General features: G+C 37.7%; 1 protein-coding gene across 9 annotated transcripts in view; it reads left to right on the forward strand.

The window, feature by feature from the left end:
• Positions 1-21,602, forward strand: part of EPHA6 (EPH receptor A6) — a 381,012-nt gene that overhangs the window by 264,965 nt on the left and 94,445 nt on the right. For 7 of the 9 annotated variants that reach the window (XR_005258586.1, XM_038150645.1, XM_038150636.1 and 4 more), the window contains 4 exons: positions 9,207-9,254; positions 9,681-9,843; positions 18,323-18,431; positions 21,206-21,276. Coding sequence is in view for 8 of the 9 variants with exons in the window: in XM_038150645.1 (XP_038006573.1) it covers positions 9,207-9,254; positions 9,681-9,843; positions 18,323-18,431; positions 21,206-21,276 (391 nt within the window). In the remaining variant the exon portion in view is untranslated. The remainder of the gene's footprint in view (positions 1-9,206; positions 9,255-9,680; positions 9,844-18,322; positions 18,432-21,205; positions 21,277-21,602) is intronic. The other 2 variants (XM_038150672.1, XM_038150628.1) reach the window with 1 other exon arrangement.

Below are 21,602 nucleotides of genomic sequence, written 5' to 3' on the forward strand. Positions count from 1 at the left end.
CACAAATACACAAAAAAAAATGGATATTTCAGTGACTTTTCAGCAACTATTATATATTTATATCTGAAGAGGCTTGCATAATGAAAAGCAATACACAATCTCTATATAGAGATCAGCAGGTTCCCTCTTGCCTCTGATTTATTATTTGTATTGCAGTCATTAAAGTCAAACATTAGTTAGTGTCAGACTTTGTGTTTTAGAGCCAAAATTCTTCTTCCAAATTCATTTTTGTTGGATGGTTTGAAATCTATATTAATATTGTCAACATTATTCTATGCTGATAAATCCCAATTTTCTTTGAAAAGGGAAGTATTTGTCCCAAAGACGTGTATTCACAGTTAGCATATGAAAGACTTGTTACCATTTAACATTCATATGGTCTGAAATGAATCTTAATGACTTCAGCCATTTTTTCCAGAATAGAAAATCTGAATAGCAATCTGAATCAATTCAGTCTATAAAAGTAGATATTTTGCTTACTTAAATAAAAGTGATAGCTTTATTAATACAAATGAATTTGTTTTCAAGCTGTTGTGTATCAATAAGGATATTTTCTGGATTTGCCAGGCAGGAAACATTCAGTAGCAAATGAAAAGAGAAAATTCTGCATTAGTCTCCTCTTATAATATTAAAAGTTGTTTATGTAGAGGATTCAAACTTAAGCTGAAACCAATCTTAAAATAAGCCCAGGGAGTCTACCTGTCCTAACATCCTAAAAGGCTGCCACACATCTTAGAAAGGAGTTGTGAAGGCATGATTCCACAAGAGGTTTTTAGTACAGAATGTGGTTTTAGTACAGAATTTGGTTTTTACTAGAGTTTTTGTAGAGCTGCAAGCATCCCACAGGAGTTGAAATTTCCCAGCAAGGTGTTACAAACCTGACAAAATATTCAGCCCTGAAAGGAAGCCCTAATCCAAATCCTGGCCCTATCTGCCTTTGAATATTGTAGGGATTCTGAAAGGAAGTGAATTAAGCCAATTTGTCAGCAGCATTATTAGAGCTGAATTCTGTGTAGCTGACTCAGTGCTGTGCTATATTTTTGGATTGGTAGAATCATTTTATTTTCACAGCTTTTAACATATGTTGTGTGCTGTTGGGATTTTTTGGGGGGAGAGAGGGGGAAGGGTTGTTTGGGGTTTTTTTGGGATTTTTTGTTTATTTTGTAGGGTTTTTTTGCTGGGGGGGTTGTTAAAGTATAGTGCTGGCTGCTCTGAACGGTAGGAAGTGGCCTCACTGTAGAAGTCTTTAAGAATTGGATGATTGCTCTTGTATTGAAATTCCACTTCCCTTATAAGATGCTTTTCTGCATTTAAGTTGCCTTCACACTTCAGTAGGGAATAGAATCACCACAAATTTGAGTTCTGCCTTGAAGGGACACAGCAATTCTGTGTAGCTGTGATGTTACTACCTATGCTGGTAATGCTGGGTGTGAGAAGATTGCTTGCCCCATGGCTCAGCAACTTGGAGACCTTCAGGTGTCTGGACTGTGACTTTTTTCACATCACACGAGTTGTCCCTTTCTCTTATCTTTCTTCCAGGGTCTTGCATTTTCAATTTAAATATTTCATTATCCAGTGACCTACTTCCCATCTGTAACTAGAAGTACTGTTTCTATGATATACACAGTTATTTTGAAATTGGCTGAACATATTACTGATACTGATTATTATTCACTGTTTCTTATAGACAAGAAACTAAAGTATATTCAATAAAATAGTAAGAAAGTGGATTTTAAGAAATCCCCACAGAATTTTTTAAACATAGCTTGTAATTAAACTTGTTGCCTAGGGATGTTTTGGAGGCCACAAGCAAAATTGGTTGAAGGAATAATTAAGGAAATTCCTGAAAGAAAAGTCCATGAGCTGTAAGACACAATGAAGGAAATTTAGTTAATTCAGAAAGCCTGCAGATCTGCAGATTGCTGGGCTCTGAGGGAATGTTAAGGGTAAGAATGGGGAGAAGGAACCTGCAGTGGTACCAGGACCTCATTCAGAATTGTGAACCATGAACCTCATACACCAAAGGAATGACTTGGGAATCAGCCCACTGTATATCCATAGTTCTCTGGGCTTGTTTCACAGCAAAGAAATTTTCCAATCTTCAAATTTTCAGGATTGCTTCTGTTTCCTGTTGCACTGTATTTGTCAGCAGGTTTATGACATCATTATGAAGTAAACCTTAGCATTAGGTATCCCAGGAGAAACTGTGCTTGACTGTCCTAAGGTGAATTTTGAGTACTGCTTGAGTTGAATTTTAAAATCAGAAATTTAGTTTGTGCTTGCAGTAGCTTCTGGCTTCGTTCCAACTGGAAAATAAATTTTAAATGAGTGAAAAGATAAAAAATATCTTTGAGGCAGCTGGAGAAGCTGGCACTTTTATTTGCAGGTTAAAGAGACTTCTGGAGGTCCTGGTGCAGAGTTTTTCACTGGTAAATATTTTTAATTAGTAAACAATCACTATCACAGTAGCTTATTACTGCCAGAAAGATGGGATTTAATATCTGTGCTCATCTGACAACCCAGGCCATGTTCTCCAGCTGCCTTTGTTATATGCTGGATTGCACACTGTTCCATCCCTAACTTAAGGCCTGTTTTTATTTCATTTTGATCTCCCTGTTGGGATAATCAGCTCTGTCCTGCCTGCTGCCTTCATACCTGGCAGTCCCACTTGGCCCAGCATGTGAACCGCACAATTTTTGCTGTGCCCAGCCCTCACCTCCCTGTGCTGGTGAGAATTTTAACATTGTTTTAGAGCTTCCCTGTCCTCATCTCTCTCCTCATTTAATTTTCTGCTTTTTATGGTTCACCTCACATCAACTCATTTCTGCCTTTCCAAGTATAAAATCCGATTAAAATGCATTTTGTCTGGGGTTTGACCTTTCTGTATTTTCTTTATGATTGGTTATCTGTTCTTCCCCTTTTCACATTGACAGCCTCATTTTTATATATGGAAAAAGTATCAGCTGACTGACAGGCAATCAAAATATAAAATATTGAATGGCCAAACAGGTAGAGGACACTTGAGTGTTTCAGCTCCCCAGACTGTTACATCTCAGATTAATCAGGAGGGAGGCCAAGGAGGGAAGGGCCAGGGTTACAACCTTAAGGGGCTGATGCCTTGAAGTGCTGCAGATTTCTCCTCTGAAGCAAACACTAGAGCCGTTGGCAATTTTCCATCTGGCCCTGATTTTTTGCTGCCACAGTTTTCTACTTAGTTCCGATTGGTCCTCAGATCTTTGCAATCACTTTTCTAAATTTCCGTCAAGTTTGTGGTTCAGCTGAAAACCAGAGGTACAGGGTTTTTAGGAAGACTGTTTTTCAAAGAATCTTAATGGTATCTTTTACTTCTAGTTCTCTTATTGTAATTTTTCTTACCATTCTTTGTTACAGTAAAAATTTACCTAATCCTGTTGATCAGATTTTAATCAGTAATTAATGTTAGAAGCACATTTTTGAACCTTTAGGTCTTTAATAAAGTCTTCTGCCAGTATTCCTGTTAATTGATGTACTGTAGGTCAAAATAGTTTCATAGGAGAAAATCACACACAAAATTAGTAAATATAAAGAAACTTTCAAAGGCAGACACTGAGTTCCACAGGTGTAGTTAATTTTATTGCTTTCAGTGTAATTAGTCCTTATCTACAACAATCTGTGTAAGGTGACAAAGGTGCTATGACTAGAGGCGACAGGCATTCAGAAATCATATTATGAAAATATTTTATTGTAAAGAAATAAAATGCTTTTTGAGAATCATTGGGGCAAAATTAGTTGTGAGAGGAACATAGGCTCTATAAATCAGAGGCAGTTTATCTTCAATAGATTCTATTTGAGCTGATTAATCAGTTAACGACTAATACCTAATAATTAACTACTGTGTTATCCTAATGGGTAGCACAGCACTGAAGTTCAGGTGACTGTGGAGTGCCAGCATAGCTGATCCCATGGGAAAAGTAAGGAAGAATTTGGAGATTTCCTTGCGCAGTGGACTAGAGCTATGATCAGTAAACATTGCTGTCTTCTAGAATCATGGTCATTTCTCTAAAATAATGATGCTTCCTCTGTAGGTCACATTATGTGTGTTCCTCAGACTGATGTATCCAGGAAAGAGGAAAGATGTGACCAAATGGTCTCCTAAAAATTATTTTTTATTATTGGTGCTTTTATTTAAACATTTATAGCACCTGAATCATGAAACTCCAAATCTTCTTTACTTTAATGTGGTACTTACTCAGCTTTGACATTGTGCTTCAGTGTACAGGATAAAGACCTAGTCCCTGTGGTATATAGATTTAATCTCTATTAGTTCTTCTTTCAGTTAAATAACAGTGCTCTGAGAAGGCCAGGCAGGATTATGTGGCTTAATACAGAATTTTCGTGATGCAGGACAATAGATATAGACTAGAAAATGTGTTTGCAAACAGCTGATAGTAAATGCAGTTACTTTCCCTGGATTATTTCTGCACACACACACTTGAAAGTTGTGGGTACAATAAGTCTCTTTTAGCTGGCAGAAGGTGGAAATCCCTTTCCCTAGGGTCTGTTTAAGAAGATTTTTGTTACTCGTGACACTCAATGAGCTGAATACCTCCACTGTCATTTGTAAAATAAGCTAGACTAAGAGTATATAGCTCCCATTATATATTCTCAATCACAGCAAATTATATTTGGTTATCTTTTTAAATTGATAAACTAAAGACTGATACTATTTTTATCAGAGCCATGTCTCTTTCAGCCACTCAAATATTAATCGTGACAAATCATGTATGCCTGAAAGTGCCAGGATTTTATCAGTGCTTTACTGGTACAGTTAATCTTTTAAAGGTTATTTCAGCACTACAAGCAAAATTCAGCATTTCAGCTTTAATTTCTGTTGATTTTTTTTTTTTGCACTAAAGGTTTTGAGATAAATAATCTTTTTCTCACCTGTAACATCAGAATGTAAACTCTTTGATTGCCACAGGTGTCTAAAGTGATTAAAGGTCATCATATTTTGGTTAGCCTTTATCAGTATTTTTCTAATATGTGTCCACAAAGTCTTAATTTCTGTGCTCTTTTCCTCTGTACTAAGGTACTGATAAAATTAGAGAGCAATTTTTTCACACAGGTGTGGCATGTGATAGTTTATCTATTTAATATAGTTACCTATTTATTTAAAATTGTTAATGTTATTGGGGGAATCCCCTTTCTTTTAAGTATATGAGGAAAAATGGTGCTAATCATCACAATAATAGAACATCTGGATAGTGACTGCTACTCTGCTGCATTGCAGAAGCAGAGAGCATTTCATTAATATTTATCCTCTGATGGTGTTACTCCATTAAATGAGGTTGTCTAGTCTTAGACCATTAGCACCATTGTGCCTTCCACTCAGCCAGTCTGTCTCTTTAGATAAGAAAAAATACCTTATCTATAAAGCCAAGTATAAAATTAGGATAGATATAGATCTAGATCGGCAGAGGTGGCTGCAGGAAAGAATTTGAATCTGAAAAGTTTTCCTGTTCATGCACAGAACAAACTGTCATGGATTTGTGAACACTGTCCCTCATAATCAGAACTGATTCCATTTACAAGAAGAATCACACAAACAATAAGAAAAATACAATTTCCTTAGAAACAGAGATAGCATTTTCAAAGTTCATAATATAAATCTGTTTAACTTGGATAGGTAGTCATAGAGTTAGTATTGCATTGTATAATAACATTGGCATAGCTTGCATTTGGGTTATATTTATGTTTTAATTACAGATTTTCACCAAGATAAATTTGCAGTAGGCTATGGAAGAGGTCTTATGAATTTCCTCATATCAGATTGTTTCTCATAGTTATATGAGTATATTACATTAGATAGACTCCTTTAACTCATGTTTAACCCCTCAGCCTCTGTGTTCTCAGAGCTGCTTCTTGCGAGTCCTTTGCTATCTTAAGATCGCCAATGCTGCTTTGATACTGATGTAAAGCATCAGAGCATTTCTTGTGTCCCTTTTCTTTTTGTGAACACTGAACCATGCATAGTGGCCAACTATATATTATCTTACTTCTTATTCTTTACCCTGGACTATACTAGCAGCAATTCAGACTGCTACAGGAGGAGGTACAGCCATATCAGTTAAACTTATGTTTTACTTCACAGATTTTGTAGTAGCCCTCTGTAATTACCAAGTACAGAAAAAAATTTAGTCCTTTCCCATTGATTCTGGCCCTGTCACTGTCCAGATCAGAAAGTCTAGGTCAGAAATCTATCACTAGAGATAGATCCTTCTAGCACACAAAATCATGCTTCCTTTAGATGGAAAATAGGGTGCATAATAAGTGGATTGATAAATGTCTATATTTTGCCACAACATGAAAGCAGGATCTGGGAAAAGCATGCACTAACATCCAAGAAGTGCATTTAGGTTTAAAATTGAATTTTTAAAACTTCAGTTTAAAATTGAATTTTTGAACACAGAATCTCTGCAGAAGTGAGTGCTTCTCATGGTCTGTAGCAAAAATATGGTCTGTAGCAAGAATAATACAAAGTATCCCATACTTCTGTGCAGATTAGAATTGTAATTTTTTTGTTCTGAGTCCATCTTCACCCTTCCTGGGAAAGATCAGGGCAGAAGGAGTGGCCAGCCTTGAGAGACACCTCCATGCATCTCTGTGGAAAGCTCTGGCTTTCCTGGTAGGCTGCTGATCAGTTGTCAAGAGAATGGAGCAATGGCAAAGCATCCACTCTTTGGGGAATTCTCTGTATAATCCAGTCCTAAAAGGCTGGATTCTTTGTGCAAAACATTCTTTGTGCTGGGAAGTTTCCAGCTATTAATCATTTTGTCTTGAGTTTGAGCAACTTTTTCCTCAAGCTCCTGGAGCTTGCTCTCAAACCAAGGTGACAGATTCCCTTTCTACTCTTTCATGTGCATTAACAAATCTTGCCCCCTTCCCCATATGACAGCACTATTACTTTTAAGGTTGGGTACTCCCAGACATCATTTTTCAGTCTGTGGGGTGGATGGCATGAGAGGCTGCAGAAAGAAAGGACAGGGGAGGGCATGAAGAAGGGACCCTTCAGGGCTTCCTGGAAACCCAGGCAGGTGGTGAGGAAGCAACAAGCCAGACAACCCCTGGAGGTGGCCAGAATACCTTCCAGAAGGGACAGGCAGTGATGGCTGCCCCTCAGGAGGTTGAAGAACCCATTTTGTTGATTAAATGTCACCATCACAGCCCTTGTCACGCTCATTGTCTTTGACCAACTACAAATAATTAATTATATTTGCTACCTGCCTCTCCACACCCCTGGCTGTGCAGGCCGTGTATCCCAAATGTATGTTTTGCACAAGCAGTACTTAGCCTGTAATAACATATCATAGATTGTTTCTTTTCCAATCCAAAAGTAATTTTGGAAATCTTTCTCAGATTCTTTTCCAAAAGTCATTCCCACTTTTTATTGCTGGCTTTTTTCTGCAAGCTTCAGGGAGTAAATCCTGTCGTTGGATCTTGGGGAATCTCCACTATTTCTTTTTTTTTTTTTTTTTTTTTTTTCAGTTTCCATCCTCCTCTTAAAGACCCTATTGCTTTTTACAATTCCATCCGTTTTTTCTGCAATCTCTCCAGCAGGTCAGAAGAAGCAGTACACTGTTAAATGCCAGGACTTGATTTCAAGCAGTAAGGTAATCCAGGGAAAAGAAACAGCTTGCAACTATTACAGTGTACAGTGAAATCCCTTAGGTGCTGGTCGCTTCCTTGGCTTATAGAGTCTAAATGAAAATTTCTAGAGCATTCCAAAGTATAACTGCCCATCTATGGGCCATGACAGAATCATCAATACCTGTGTAAAACAAAACTTTGCTGTTTACATAATCTGCAGTGAAGATTTCCAAGATTTTTCCTTCACAGGAAGTCATGTAAGCTTAATCAGAAAAAAAAACCCAAAACACCTATCACTCAAACAGGTAGGCTTTCTGTCAGAAAAAAATAGGTAGTTTCTGAAATGCATTAAAGCATGTCTAAAATCCACTATACCTTTTCAAAGTGAAGTTACAACATTTCAAGTAATAGGGAGAAGTCTTATATTTGAAGAAGTAGTTAGATGGTGTATTAATTATAGTCTCTATCCATAAGATTACATATACATTTTATCCTACTATTTCAATTTAAATACATGCTACTCATGGCTTCAAATTTTGGTAACAGACTGTAGAAAAAAATCAATACTTCCTCTTACTGTATTTTCTCAAATTATTTCCACTGTTTGAAGCACAATAAATGCAGTTATTTTTAATATTGATCATTGTTGCCTTCTTCCTGCTCCTTCCCTTAACAGAATCATGAGGTTGCTTCTGTGTGTTTGTTTTTTAATCTGGTTTTCTCAGCTATCTCCCTGCATTCCTACTGGGGGAATAGTGATCCACCTGCTGCCCTGTGCTTATGTGATTTGTTATGCATGGCTGAAGTTAACTCAGAGTGTTTTATAAATACTGTTTGTTTTATTTAAAAAGTGCATGCATATTGCTGAGAAGAGGTTAAAAGTCCAAAAGAATCTGACTGAAATCTAATCCTCTCCTGGTTATATCTCTTCTGTGAACTAGATTTCCTTCTGAACAGGCTGGAAGCACCCTTGAAATAACTTACACCTGCTCTAATATCACTGCATGGTATAATAAACCTGTATGGTGCCCTGTGGGTGTCACAGTTGGACTGTTAACACATGCCAAGGACATTCCTTCTCAGTTTGGAGGCAAATACTGCTCCAAGGGAGCAAACCTAGCCTTAAGGCAGCACATAAAATATTACAGATTCCTGCTTTATCAAGTAACTAATGACAGGGAATAAATGTTCTTCTTCCAAGTCATCCTCTCATGTAAAAGCACCATCCAAGACCTGTCTAGCAAAGCAGCACTCAGTTAAAGCACAGAAATTTATGCTACTGGTCTCCATACTGGAGCAGCTGGTCTGCAGTGGTAATTCCCAGAGACCGTAATTCTCAGGGATCTCTGTGAGTCTCAGGAATTCTCAGCAGCTGCCTGGAATCAACTGCCAGGAGATTAACAGGGGACTTTTGCACAGAGTATTTCTCCTTATAGAGTTTCAAAGTGAGTTTCGTGTGTGACTACATTACAGCTACCTGGAAAGAGACAATGAGCTCAGCAGCAGTGAAGCAGTTGAACCATGCTCAAAGTTGACAGGCTTCAAAGAAAAAGTTAATTCCTATTTTCTTTTACCCACAGGTCTACCCACGGATAGCGCCGGCATTTTGGCACTACCTGCGGGTAGAAGTGAGTAGCGGGTATTTGAATACTCCCACATCTTTATTTTGCAGCTTGGTAGTGTTTCCTGACCTCCTAGTTTGTCCATTGTGCAAAAATAATGAGCTTCCATTCTAGTTGCCATTCCTCTGTGAATGTAGTCTTGTAGTAATTCATGCTGGTTTGACTATGGTTGGGTCGGTTGCTAACCCAAGTCACAAAAACATGTCTGTATGCGAGGTTAAAGGCAAAAAACCTGAAATCTGAAAGTCAAGACCATATCATACATTCTGACTATAGCACAGAACCAAAGTACAGAAATCCATACCTGCACCTCCTTTTATAAACACATTTTATATTCATGAGAAGAATATGGAGCTTCAGTTCTGTTATATCATTTTTGCAAAGATTGTTCAACTCAACTTGACATAATTTCTTCCCTCTTTTGTCCCTCAGGAGCATGAGCAGCTCAGCTATTCCTCAACAAGGTCCAAGGCTCCAAGTGTTATCATCACAGGTCTCAAGCCAGCCACCAAGTATATATTTCATATCAGAGTCAGGACGGCAGCAGGATACAGCGGCTATAGCCAGAAGTTTGAATTTGAAACTGGAGATGAAAGTAAGTTTCACTGAAGGGAAAAAAAAAAGAAATAAGTACAGCAGAAGTAGTATCTAGTTCTAAACCAGTGAGACAATGGGAGTTTGAATGGCTGAACCCATACCATTTGTTTATCACAAAATGACCAGTGCTATGTGATAAAAAAACAAGCCTCAGTTCTGGATTTACAGGAACCCATAGAAATGTTAGCCCAATGCTACAGCTGAAGGAATGTTCTCTTCCATAAAATTTCTTTATGAGTCCCTTCCAAGCTAAGATGCTCTAGGATTCTCTGTCCTTTCTTTCCATATAGAAGTCTCCTCTTGACATCTAGAAATACCCTTATCCAGGCTTTCCCTAAGTCCAGCAGCTTCATGCAAGCTCCCAGTGATGGACTCTTCACCCTGTAGTTGTCAGTGCTCCCAGACTCCACAAATAAAAAACAGAAAACTTTTATATGCATTTCCATCAACCAGTAAACCTACTAAATTTGGCACTAAGAAGCAAGAAGCCTTCCTATTCCTACAAAATATACAAAAAGGCTTCATGTGTGATGTTCATGCTCTGAATGATTTTATATTTGTCATGTGTTGTCATGTGTTGTTCAAAGAAACATGGAAAAGGTATTTATATGTATTTGAGAGGAAATTAGTGTAGTAGATACAGCATTAAAACACTCATTAATTAAATTACTTTAATTAGCAAATTAGGTATACCATGTTTTTCATTAGTGTTTTAGAATTCAAGTTGTTTAAGCTAATGTACAGACTCAGAACTATGTAAGTGCTTCTAAGAGCACCCAGGGATTTGTGTTCCATTTTTATTGCTTCTTAACTTCTATTTCAAAAATCAATCAGGGATAGATTTCCAAGTGCTTAATGCCTAATTGGACTTTTTAAAATTTGCTGGGTACTTAAGCCAATTGGTTTGAATAGGAGTTAAGCACTTGGGTGCTTTCAAGAATTTCAGTAGATCTTGTGTGTATCTTCTGGTGCAATAAATACAAGGCTTAATTCATTTTAAAAGAAAATAGTATTTAAACCTCTATGAGGTTTCACATTGTGGAAATGTCACTTGCCCATCTAAATCTGGAAGACTGTGGCTCCAGTGACATTTCCCTCATTGGTATTGAGGGAATCTCCTGGAAGTGACATTCCCCTTACTCCATCCTAGCCCCATCTCTCTTTCTCAGTGCACTGATGCAGCTGGCCCTTGGGCTGCATGGTAAGCTTAATTTTAACATCCTTTTTGAGTATAAAATCAATGCTGAACCTTATACTGAAATAAACTGGAGAAATAAATCTGTTTATGGTGCCATAAATAGACCTAACACAGTTTATCTCTCAATAATTCTGATTTCTTTTACTTCTGTGTCTAAGCTCTTGCTGTCTAATCTAGTACATGATTTCACATAGCTGAATAAATAGAATACAGCAATGGTTTTGTCAGTATTTCAAGATACTGAGTAACATTTACACAAAAAGGTTTGGGAGAGTTGTGTTGAGATTTGGCCTGCTTGGTTCTGTCAGTACCCATAAATGTTAATTTGCCCTTGCTGGCCTGCATCTGTCTTACAAACCAGTCCTAGTCCAGCTGTGTAGGAATCTCTCTTCATCATTTACTATTCTGGCAGTGTGCAGCTCAGCTGAAAATTTTCTGATTTTTTAATATACATTTTTCTCAATTTTTCTGAAAGATAGCAAATAATATTTGGCCAAGGTAGCCTATTGCAACTCTCTCCAATTCTCTTCACTAGAAACAAGTTACTTGGTGAAAGTAACTTTTTCAATTACTTTTTGTGGGCTTTCAATTATGTTTGAATTAACTAAAAAGTAGCATTTTCATGAGAAGACTGGGAAGAGTAGCATGTTTTAAAAGTCTGTGTTGTGAAAATTTATCAACCAACACTCTCATGAAAATAACAAAAAATATTTTAAGTCCTGTGTTTGATAAAAATCCTCCTTAATTGACCTTAGATTTTAACATCCTTCAGCTCTCTTCCACTTGAACATGTTACAGTAGAGAAGAATTCCCAGACTAGTTACAGGTAAACATCCAAGGTTATTCCATTTACCCTGCTTGAATTTTGACAGAATTTGCTAATAGATGGTGGTAAAGTGAGCAATCAAAAATTATAGTTTTTCTTTAATAGACTAATTACAGAAAATTAATGATTCATCAGCTGTGAGATGTGTATATCAATGTCCTAAAACACACTGTCCTTTGGCAGGGCAGTGTCTTGCCTTCTCTGATGTACTGGGTGAAACACTACCTGTGTCACTTCAGTTATAAAGTTATAAAGGATAAAATAGATACACCATTACCAGGAACACTAAAACGTTTTGGTGGGATTGCTAAAGGTGGTGCATGAGGGAGAGAGAAGACCAAATCTGCAGCTGTAGTGGAAGAAGTTAGTTATTAATGCTGGTGTGTTTTTTGGGAAGCACCCTCACTTACTGACCCACAGAGTGAGGCAGCCATGGCCTGGGGAGCTCCGTTGTGAACTCTCCTTCCTGCTGCAAAAGCAAACAAAGGGAGCATCCAAAAGAGTGAAATTTGTATTTTCTTTGTGATAGGAAATGGAGTTACCTAGGATAGTCAGAAAAAGTCTCCTCAAGGAAGGGTGGATGAATGGATTCTAACAGGCATTTCTCCCCCTTTTAAAGCCCAGAGGCTGCACCTGGGAAATGTAAAACCTTTCCAAAGCACAGCAACCACCACTTGTGACTTTGTTTCTTGTTGCCATTTTATTCAGTCTCTGTTTCAGCACCTTACAGGCAAAACACTCATAGCAAAGCTGGCAGGTTTTCATACACTCCAGTACACACACAGCTGCCACTGCTGGGGCTTTAAATTGGAGCATAAACCTCACTTGTTGGTCCTGCTTTTATCTGTCAGAATTACCAGCTTTCTGAGTCACCACAGAAACACTCTGTCCTTCCTAACAGAGAATAAAATGTGTTCTAACAATTAAGAAAAACATTTTTCCTAGGGCAGAGATGCTTTAATCTCTGACTGTTACCCTCTCTGTGTTTTTTTCTCCCTCTCTTCTAACCAGCTGGTTTTGAAATACCTTTTTTCGTTGGTTGGTTTTGTTGGGTTCTTTTCTTGATTAATGATTCAAACTTCTTTTTTTTTTTATTTTTCCTGGAGAAGTGGTTTTTTTACATTACCTCAGAGGTCCTTCTGCCCAGAGGAATTTGTAAAATATTGAACAATTTACAGCTTTTAGGCAGTTTTCATGCCAAAGCAGGGCTGGTTCTAAAACCAAGGGTATTTTCCTTCTTGGCCTGCCCATCATTAGGAAAAAAATAATCTGCAAGTGGAATGGTTGCCTTGTTTTGGAAGGGACCTACAGGACAAAGTAGCATTTGCACTGTGTACTTGTCCTGAACAAAGTGATAAATGTGAGCATATGATATTTAATCCAAAAGTAATGCAGACTTTATACTTTAAATTATTAACAATAAAACCCTAAACATTTCAGAAATGCTAATAGAGTACCTGATTAGGTGTTTTATAAAGTTGAAGACTGTGAAAAAATAATTGGCTGAAACTCCAGTCTTGATGGATCAATAACTTTAATTTCTTTACCATAGTCTCAGGTGGTGATTTTTGTGTATTGCCAGAAAATCCTGTTGAATTTTCACATTCTTCTCCCTCTTCCTACATCCACAAAATCTATGTTTAACTTTTCATCCTCAAATCAGGCCATTTTGGGTTTGCTACCAGATGTGACTCCATTCTTTCCAGAGCTCCAAAGCTCAAGAAAAGAGTTGTGAATCATTCATTCTAGTGCAGGTCCACTACTTGTTTAAGCACATGCCCTGGTTCATGCCATGACTGAGAAGCCATCCCAAAGATTTTTAGAAAATCTATTGCATTACCAATGCAAAATGGAGTTTTCTTGTTTTTTTTTTTTAATTTTTAATGTTTTGAAAATAATAAATTGAATTCTTTGTTGAAACAAAACAAATCAGATGACACATATCTCATATTTAGAAACTTCTTGTTGGATGTCTCCCTACAGAGACTGTCTTGTCCTACAGTGTCTGTCTTGTCCTACAGTTTATTCAGAATTAGTCAGCTCTGGATACCAAAGAATGTCTCATTTTGATCTTTAAGTATTTCCTTGCTGTGTTTAATACTTTTAGCCATTTGTTCTTCCCATTTGATTTTTGTCTATCTGATTGCATCACTGCATGTGTCCAGAAAACCCAAAAAAGACTTCACTTCTCTGCATTTCCTAAACAAGAGCAACATCCTCATTCAGATCTCAAACTGCCTGCACAGGCTTTCCATGTATCCACTGGCCAGGAAGTGGATATTAGAGGAAAACACTTGGAAGAAAGCTTTTCAAGTGAATAGACACCAAAAAGTTTTACATTCTTATGTCAGTGACAGTCCCTTTTAAGATCACCTTTCCTTTGCCTTCTCATGCCCCCTTTGACTGGAGCCCATCAGCTCACTGTATCACAGGAACTGCACAGGAAATACACTTGCACGTGTGAAAATGTTAAGGTTCCCCTAATGAGACTTTATGTTTTTCTTACCTATTGTTCTTAAGCACTGTTGTTTACAATGCCTTGTAAATCCCCCTGACAGCCTGTTCCTGTCTATTAGAGCTCCAGTGCTCACTGTCCACACTTATCTGTCTTACAGCTGCTCACTGTTATCAGTCTGGCTGTCTTTCTGTCACTTTTTTATCTTTCAGTCTGCTGGAGGGTCTGCTGCCTGATAGATGTCAAATTGAAGTAACCAAGGGATGAAGCTGAGAGACAGAAGTGAGCTGTCATTAGGGCTTCCAGCTCTTTTATTCCAAATACACCAACTTGTAAAGTGTTTTGGAGAAATTTGCTCAAAGAGCAGAGCTGAAAGATTCTCTCTGGTTTTCAGCCTCTTGCACTGTGACTAAAACATCTGCACCATTTCTTCCAGTGTGCCCAGTGAGGAAATGAGGAAGACTCAGGGTATTTCCTTTCAGCCCAGAGGAGAGGGAAAGTGCATCTCCTCCTCCATATATTTGGATGAAGAACCTAGAGAGAAGATGAGACAGGGCATGGATGTAAAAAGTGAATTGTAGGGGCAGAACTAACACCAGGCTGGATGCTGCCCAGAAGGGATTTCTGGGCGTGGTGTTAAGCAAGGAAGCTGGAACAATGCAGTTAGAAATTTCAAGCATCATTTCAGGCCTATAGCATGAGTTAGGGATGAAGACCAATGGCAGTGAGGAGTTTATCTGGATATAAACTCCTGGGTGCATATATAATCCATACTGCAGTTTTAAAAGCACTTGGACTACTCATCAGAAGCAGGTAAAATGTGTTTGAAGAGTTTTGCCACCCAAACATTGCAATATACTACTGAAACATCTTGGCTAAGTCATAAATTCTCCCTTTTCCTTAACTACTAATTTTTTAAATGTTTTCTGTCCAAGTGAACTCACTTAGCTGACAGGTAGATAGAATTAAGAATAGAACCAGACTAAGCAGTCAGCCCAGTTAGAGGGTGCTAAGCTCCCTTCAGCTCTGCTCTTCGTTTATGATAAAGTTCAGGTGCCCTGGACAGTGTGGAGACAACAAAATATAGATTTTAGCTGTAGGAATGCTGGCCATGTTGTCCAACATAAGATTCTGGAAAATAAAAATGCTGTGTACTTCTGTGATTAGATGCAGCACTCTCACATGTACACAAAAAGGGATGAGATGAGGTTGCAGGAACTTGCTTGGTTTTGCAACCTGACAAATTTTTTTTTAAATGTTTTTTTCTGTCTTGCATAATCAAGAAGTTCTGAGGAGAAACACAGGATCATAGACCAATATACACAGGAAAAATAAGGAAAGAAATTGAGGAAATGACAAAAAATATTCAAGACCATGCACAATAGAAACAAATAAAGCTCTTAGTATTTACCACTTTACTATAAGAGAAAGCTGGAGAAATGAGAAAAGAGAGATTGAGACACACAGAATTTAATTTAGAATGCTAAAATGCTGTAAAAATTCCAGGTATGGAGAGTCCCTGATTACTGTCTTCTCACTGTCTAGTTTTTTGTGGGACCTTTTACCTGTATGTGATAAGTCTGTGTATAAATATTTCCATTATTTTGCCTTACCAGCCTCTCTGTCACTGTTTAACAAATTCACATTTTCCAATTATTCTTGTCTATCACTTGGCATCTTTATCTGACAGGTAAATTAAGGTCATCTGGAAGTTTCAGGCTTGAAAACTCCTTGTAGTGATTTACCTACATGAAAAAAAAATCCTAATGTATTCAACTCTGGCCTCTAAAATACAAAAAAAAAAAAAAAGAAACAGAATTATCACTTTTCCAATAGGTACAGTCTCAGCTAAAAATCTGTATTGTTTACAGGCAGAGAGAACATAAATCAGTCTGAATTTCTCCCCTCCATTAATGTGACTTTGGTTCCTCATAGAAAAATGTTTGTCATTAAAGGGGTAGATTGGATTCTGTTTTAGTTAGAACACCAGAAAATAGCAGCTCCATCCAGAAATGATCCAGAACACATCTTCATCTTGATAGCTGCAGGTGCTTCTGTGGGCCATGGAATCAGCCCCTACATTTGCACCAGGAATCTTCCTGGGTTGTTGCTTTGGCAGTGAATGTTTGTTGAAAAAAACCACAGTTAATTTTTCTTTTGACAAATAAATTTTGCTGTTAATTTTGTGCTTGTGTTTTGCTTTCCTCCTGCCAAATTCACAATTTTTGCACACATCTTCTTCCTATTAAAAACAAAAGGAGAGCTGCAGTTTGTCCTCTCCACTGCAGACATGGGCAGGAAGGACTCCTCTGAAACCTTCTCCATGTTCAACTTCAAACCATGCCTGCCTTTAATAATCTTTGCCACATTTAGCACAACCCCCACTAGTCTGAAAATTGTATTCAGCATCTGCATTGTTACTTGTGTGGCATGATATTTGTTATGTTGCATTTTTCCAAGTAAACCTGAGCCTGTGGAAGGTAACACAGAGCTGGAATGCACTGCCATAACATCACTAGATATCATTTAACTATTCAGTCAATATTTGCTCCATCATTTCTTGGAAGATGTGTATATTTAATTTGTCTGGCCACTGGATCTCTTGTAATTTACTGCCTGTGCATGCTTCCATCAAATTATTTAGACAGAAACCTAAAAAGTTGGTTTTGCTGAAAATCTGACATAAGCTACTATTGTTTTTATTTGCTTTGCTACTCTTACAAATCCAGTTTACACCATGAGTTTTTAAGCCACACACAAATCTTGTTCAGAAGCCCAATGCTTTTCTAGGAAACTATTTTATGAGGCTTTGGATAGCAATGTGTGCATTGCATTGAGCTTCATCAGCTGCAAAGTGAGAGAATATCGCCTGCTGAGCTTTCTAGACAGCAGCCTAGGTGATTTCCCTAAGCTTTAATCACCTGATGCCTAAGGAAAGCTGAAGATTTCGCTTATTGAACAGTTTGCAAGTTTAGCAAATCAAAGTTTCTTCCCTTATATAAAAATTATTCCCTTTTCTGTATTTACTCCTGTTTTCAGAAGGTGTTGAATAGAATTATTTATTCTTCTTTCAATACAATGTTTTATTTCCCATGGAAATAGTAAGAATTAGGTAAATGTCATGTGATGTAAATGTTCAAGTGGAACAGAGTTTAACAAATAAAACTTTGGAGTCACAAGACAGGAGACAGAGAAAAAACAATGAGCCTAATTCTTTTTCTGCTAATGTAGTATTTGGACAGTGAGGACCACCTGGACTGTAAGTAGGTAAATCCTCAATTTAAAGATTTAATATTATACACAATAAATTAAGATAATTAGGAAGTCTCCAGCGACTGGATAATCTGAAGTGATCTTTTTAACTCCTAAACATACTACAGAAAGCAGTGAGAAAAACACGAGGCATAAGAATTTTTTTTTTTGGTCAACTACAGAGTTACCAAAGCACATTATGATAAAATATATGTATTTTGTGACAATGAAACTGAACAGCAGACATGCTGAAGAATGTGTGAAGCTACAAATTAGGTGTGGCGGTTCTGCTTTGCTTCCTCCTGCACCCTGAAGTTTAGTATTCCTGCACACCTGAAGTTTAGTATCTTCACATACCCAGCCCTGCTGCTGACTTCACTGGGACAGGCGGGAGGAGAGAACTTCTGAATTAGGTGCAGGATTAAGATAAATAAAGCTAAGGAAGAAAATACTATTTTGTGTCCAAAATCCTGTCATATTTAAACATTAGTAAGTTGCAAGTGTCTGATAGTGACAAATCCTCCCTTTAGAAACCTGTAAACATCCTCTCCCCTCCATCCTACTTGAGATATGGATTATGGTTTCTCACTTCACAGACACATTTGCATCTGATGCCCTTGCTAAACACTGAGGAAAATGTTTTAAAAAATTGCAATATTTTCCCATTGAAATTATTTCAGCCATTCTGCAAAATCCCTGGGTGATGGATGGAGTATTAACCCCTTTTGTCTGTGCTTCTCTTTCAGCTTCTGATATGGCTGCAGAGCAGGGACAGATTCTTGTAATTGCCACTGCTGCTGTGGGTGGATTCACTCTGCTGGTCATCCTCACCTTGTTCTTCCTCATCACTGGCAGGTAATTAAAACACTGTTCTCATATAGTCCCATCTAAAATGAAGAATTTTAGAATAATATTGAAGTCATTAGACCACATTTTCAGAGCTAAAATTAGAGTTAGACAAAGTGGAATATCCTCTTTGTTCAGCACAGGTCATACAGTTCTTTTATAAGTGTGGTTTTTCATAAAGACACAGTTTAGGGAGATAAGAAATTATGGGAAAGCAGGAAGTAGTTTGGATATTTAGAAATAAGTTTCTGGACTTCTTGCCTGCAAAGTGATAATTTAAAAATGCAGTATACCTGCTGCACCCTTAAGGCTCTGACATTACATGGAAAAGAAAAAAATATAGAAAAGAAGAAAAAAATCCCCACAGTGTGTTCTACAAAATCTTGTAACTGTCAATTGCAAAACTTTAGAGAGTGCACTACTCAGATATCAACAGAAGGTGCTGCACTCTTAGATTTGTAATTACACATCACTTTTGTTGGTATAGCCTTACCTCTAATTTGAACACAAAGGGAAGTTCTATCAGTGCAGGCCAGAGGTTTTTTTTGCAATACCCAGCAATACCCTAAATATGGCACTGCAGCAGCTGCCATTATGTGAATTAATGTTCTGCTAAATAATAAAACCAGTTAAATCTAACGTTCTGGTGAAGGAAATGAGAGCAGTTAACCTTGGAACATATTGTGGCCTTAGATAATCTTAGAGGCTAAGTAAAGATTCCTGCAATTACTACAGAAGGTGACAAACAGTAGGATGTTTCAGAAGAGAGAGGAATTACTTAGACAGAGACAAATTTCCAGAGAAAATGATTGTGTGGAATCCATATGTGAAATCCTGAAACAGCTCAAACACTTCCTTTAGAAAAAAAATCCCTAAACTTGGGAATGAAAAAAAAATATGGAAATGGGTTTCTTTCTGTATTTCTTCCTCCTGTTTTCTACTGTTAAGAATATCAGAGATTCTCTTAGATTTCTACTGCCTTACTCAATGGGACCATTTCAATTATGTTAGATAGAAATTCATTTTGAAGTGCTGCTTAAATGCAGTGATAAGAGCATGTTCCACAGCAGACAGAGCAAGGAAACTTTGAATAAATACTCAATTTACTCTAGGACTGGAGGCAAATTTCAGCATGAAAAATGGCACTGGTACCCTACAGATGTGCTCTGCTTCACTGTTTAGAATTATCAATTTGATGAGCTGTCGAGTCTCAGGGCTGCTGATGAGCCTATTCAGAGTGGAGAGGCTGGGTGAAATGTGCACCTGCCTCTGCACTGTGCTGGGTCATTACCCACCAGGAGCAAGCAGGAAGCAGGGCTGTCAATTGAAGAGAGGAATACGAAAGCAACAGAGGCTTCAAGACACAGGACTGGGGTCTTGGCTCAGTTTCAGGATATGGGATGTTAAACCTCAGTCTGATTTAGCCTTATCTCCGATTGTTCTGCAGCCAGCAGGAGCACAGAATGAGGAGACTTCTCCACTGGTGATTGATCACTGGCTTCTGTAGTCAAACTTTGGGGCCACATGGAAGTTTAGGAGGGCTGGATAAGGTTAAAGTCTTGTTTCTTTGCCCGTTCCCTTGGGCAAGCACTTGGAGTGTAAGAACTTGTGTTTGGGGCTCTGGACAGGTGGCACCCTACAGACCACTTGTTCAGGTCCTAGAAGTGGCACTGGCATCCTTAGGGAGTCCCAGCAACTGGTGCTCAATCTCAAGGTTTCTCCACAGAGTCTGAGAGTCCACTGGTTTGCATTCCCCCACAAGGGCACACCAGCTTCAGGAGTTTTTGCCCTTAATTTCCTCCTCATCACATGTGTAGCAGTGAGTGAACTTGTAACTGTTCCTGCTCTGTTTCAGTAGATTAAACAAACCCACTGAAATGAGTTGGGTGTGTTCACCTAGTCCTCATGGATCTCCCCTGTTAGTATGGATTTACTGACTTTAATTATTTTAATTAATTTTATAATGCTGTTAATGTTCACACAGATGACAGTCTTTTTTTTTCAAGCTGGTCTTGGAACTGCATGTCTGTACTACAGAGCACATGTTCACAGGCCCTGCTGTTCTCCAGGGTCACCAGAGCCTCAACAACCCTTTGCTATCCCTTAAACCAAAAGATTTCTCTCTAAATAGTAATTTTTAGGCTGCTCAGTGAGTGAGAAAGAGCATTAAGACCACAAGCAAATATTTTATTTTTTTCTTGACTGAGACAGTTGGACCTGCCATGTGACCCCCTAAATCAGCATTATCAGACCTGCATGTAGGCAGTGTTCAGCAGCTCAAACTGCATAGAGCCACTCAGCAAAAGAGAATAAAGGGGTCCTGATGTGAAAAAAAATTTTTTTCTTTTTTCATGAAACATGGTGAAGTCATTGTAATCCTATCATTAAGAAAATGAGAGGGTATTTTACCCACTGCATATGAAAGTTAATGGGATATGGTTTAATTACTACAGGCCTATGCACACAAACAGGAATGGAGGAAAGTAATAATTTACTGAAGTATCAGAATTCTTTGGAGGAGTCAAACATAAAAAAAGTATTACATCAAACTTAAACTCAGGCAGTCATTGTCATGCTAATCAGTCAATCATGATTTGTTTTTCTTTGTATATAATCTATTTGTAGTTCATCATGCATATTTCCCTCTTTAGATTTCTAAGTAAATATATATTCCAAATGCAAATAATTTGGCTTTCATAAAATTGCAGATAAAACTCGGTGTACATCTGTTTTATTCATGACAAGTATTTTATTTAAAACCTCACTTGTTTTTTTTTTGAAAGATGCCAGTGGTACATAAAGGCCAAAATGAAATCTGAGGAGAAAAGAAGGGCTCATTTGCAAAATGGACATTGTAAGTAGTTCAACACTATATAATATCTGTATCATGTTTTAAATGGTGGAAGAGAGTCCACCATTTCCTGAACAACTTTTGCCCTTGATGTTTTAATCTGGTTATTTGAGTAGTTCCTTATTGTCTGCATCATCTATGCTCTTTATTTTTGTTTGAAATTTCACTAAATCTATTCTTATTAAATCTATTATTATAGGGTTTTTTGGTATTCAGCTAATAATATTTAGCAGGTTCTCAGGTTTATTTCTTTGAATTCTCAGTTGTTCTGGGTACTGAATTTCTGCCACAAAATTCCTCTCCTGGTGATTGTATGACTTATTTGTATC

The sequence above is a fragment of the Motacilla alba genome, chromosome 1, assembly GCF_015832195.1.
Source record: "Motacilla alba alba isolate MOTALB_02 chromosome 1, Motacilla_alba_V1.0_pri, whole genome shotgun sequence".
Taxonomy (NCBI): Eukaryota; Metazoa; Chordata; class Aves; order Passeriformes; family Motacillidae; genus Motacilla; species Motacilla alba.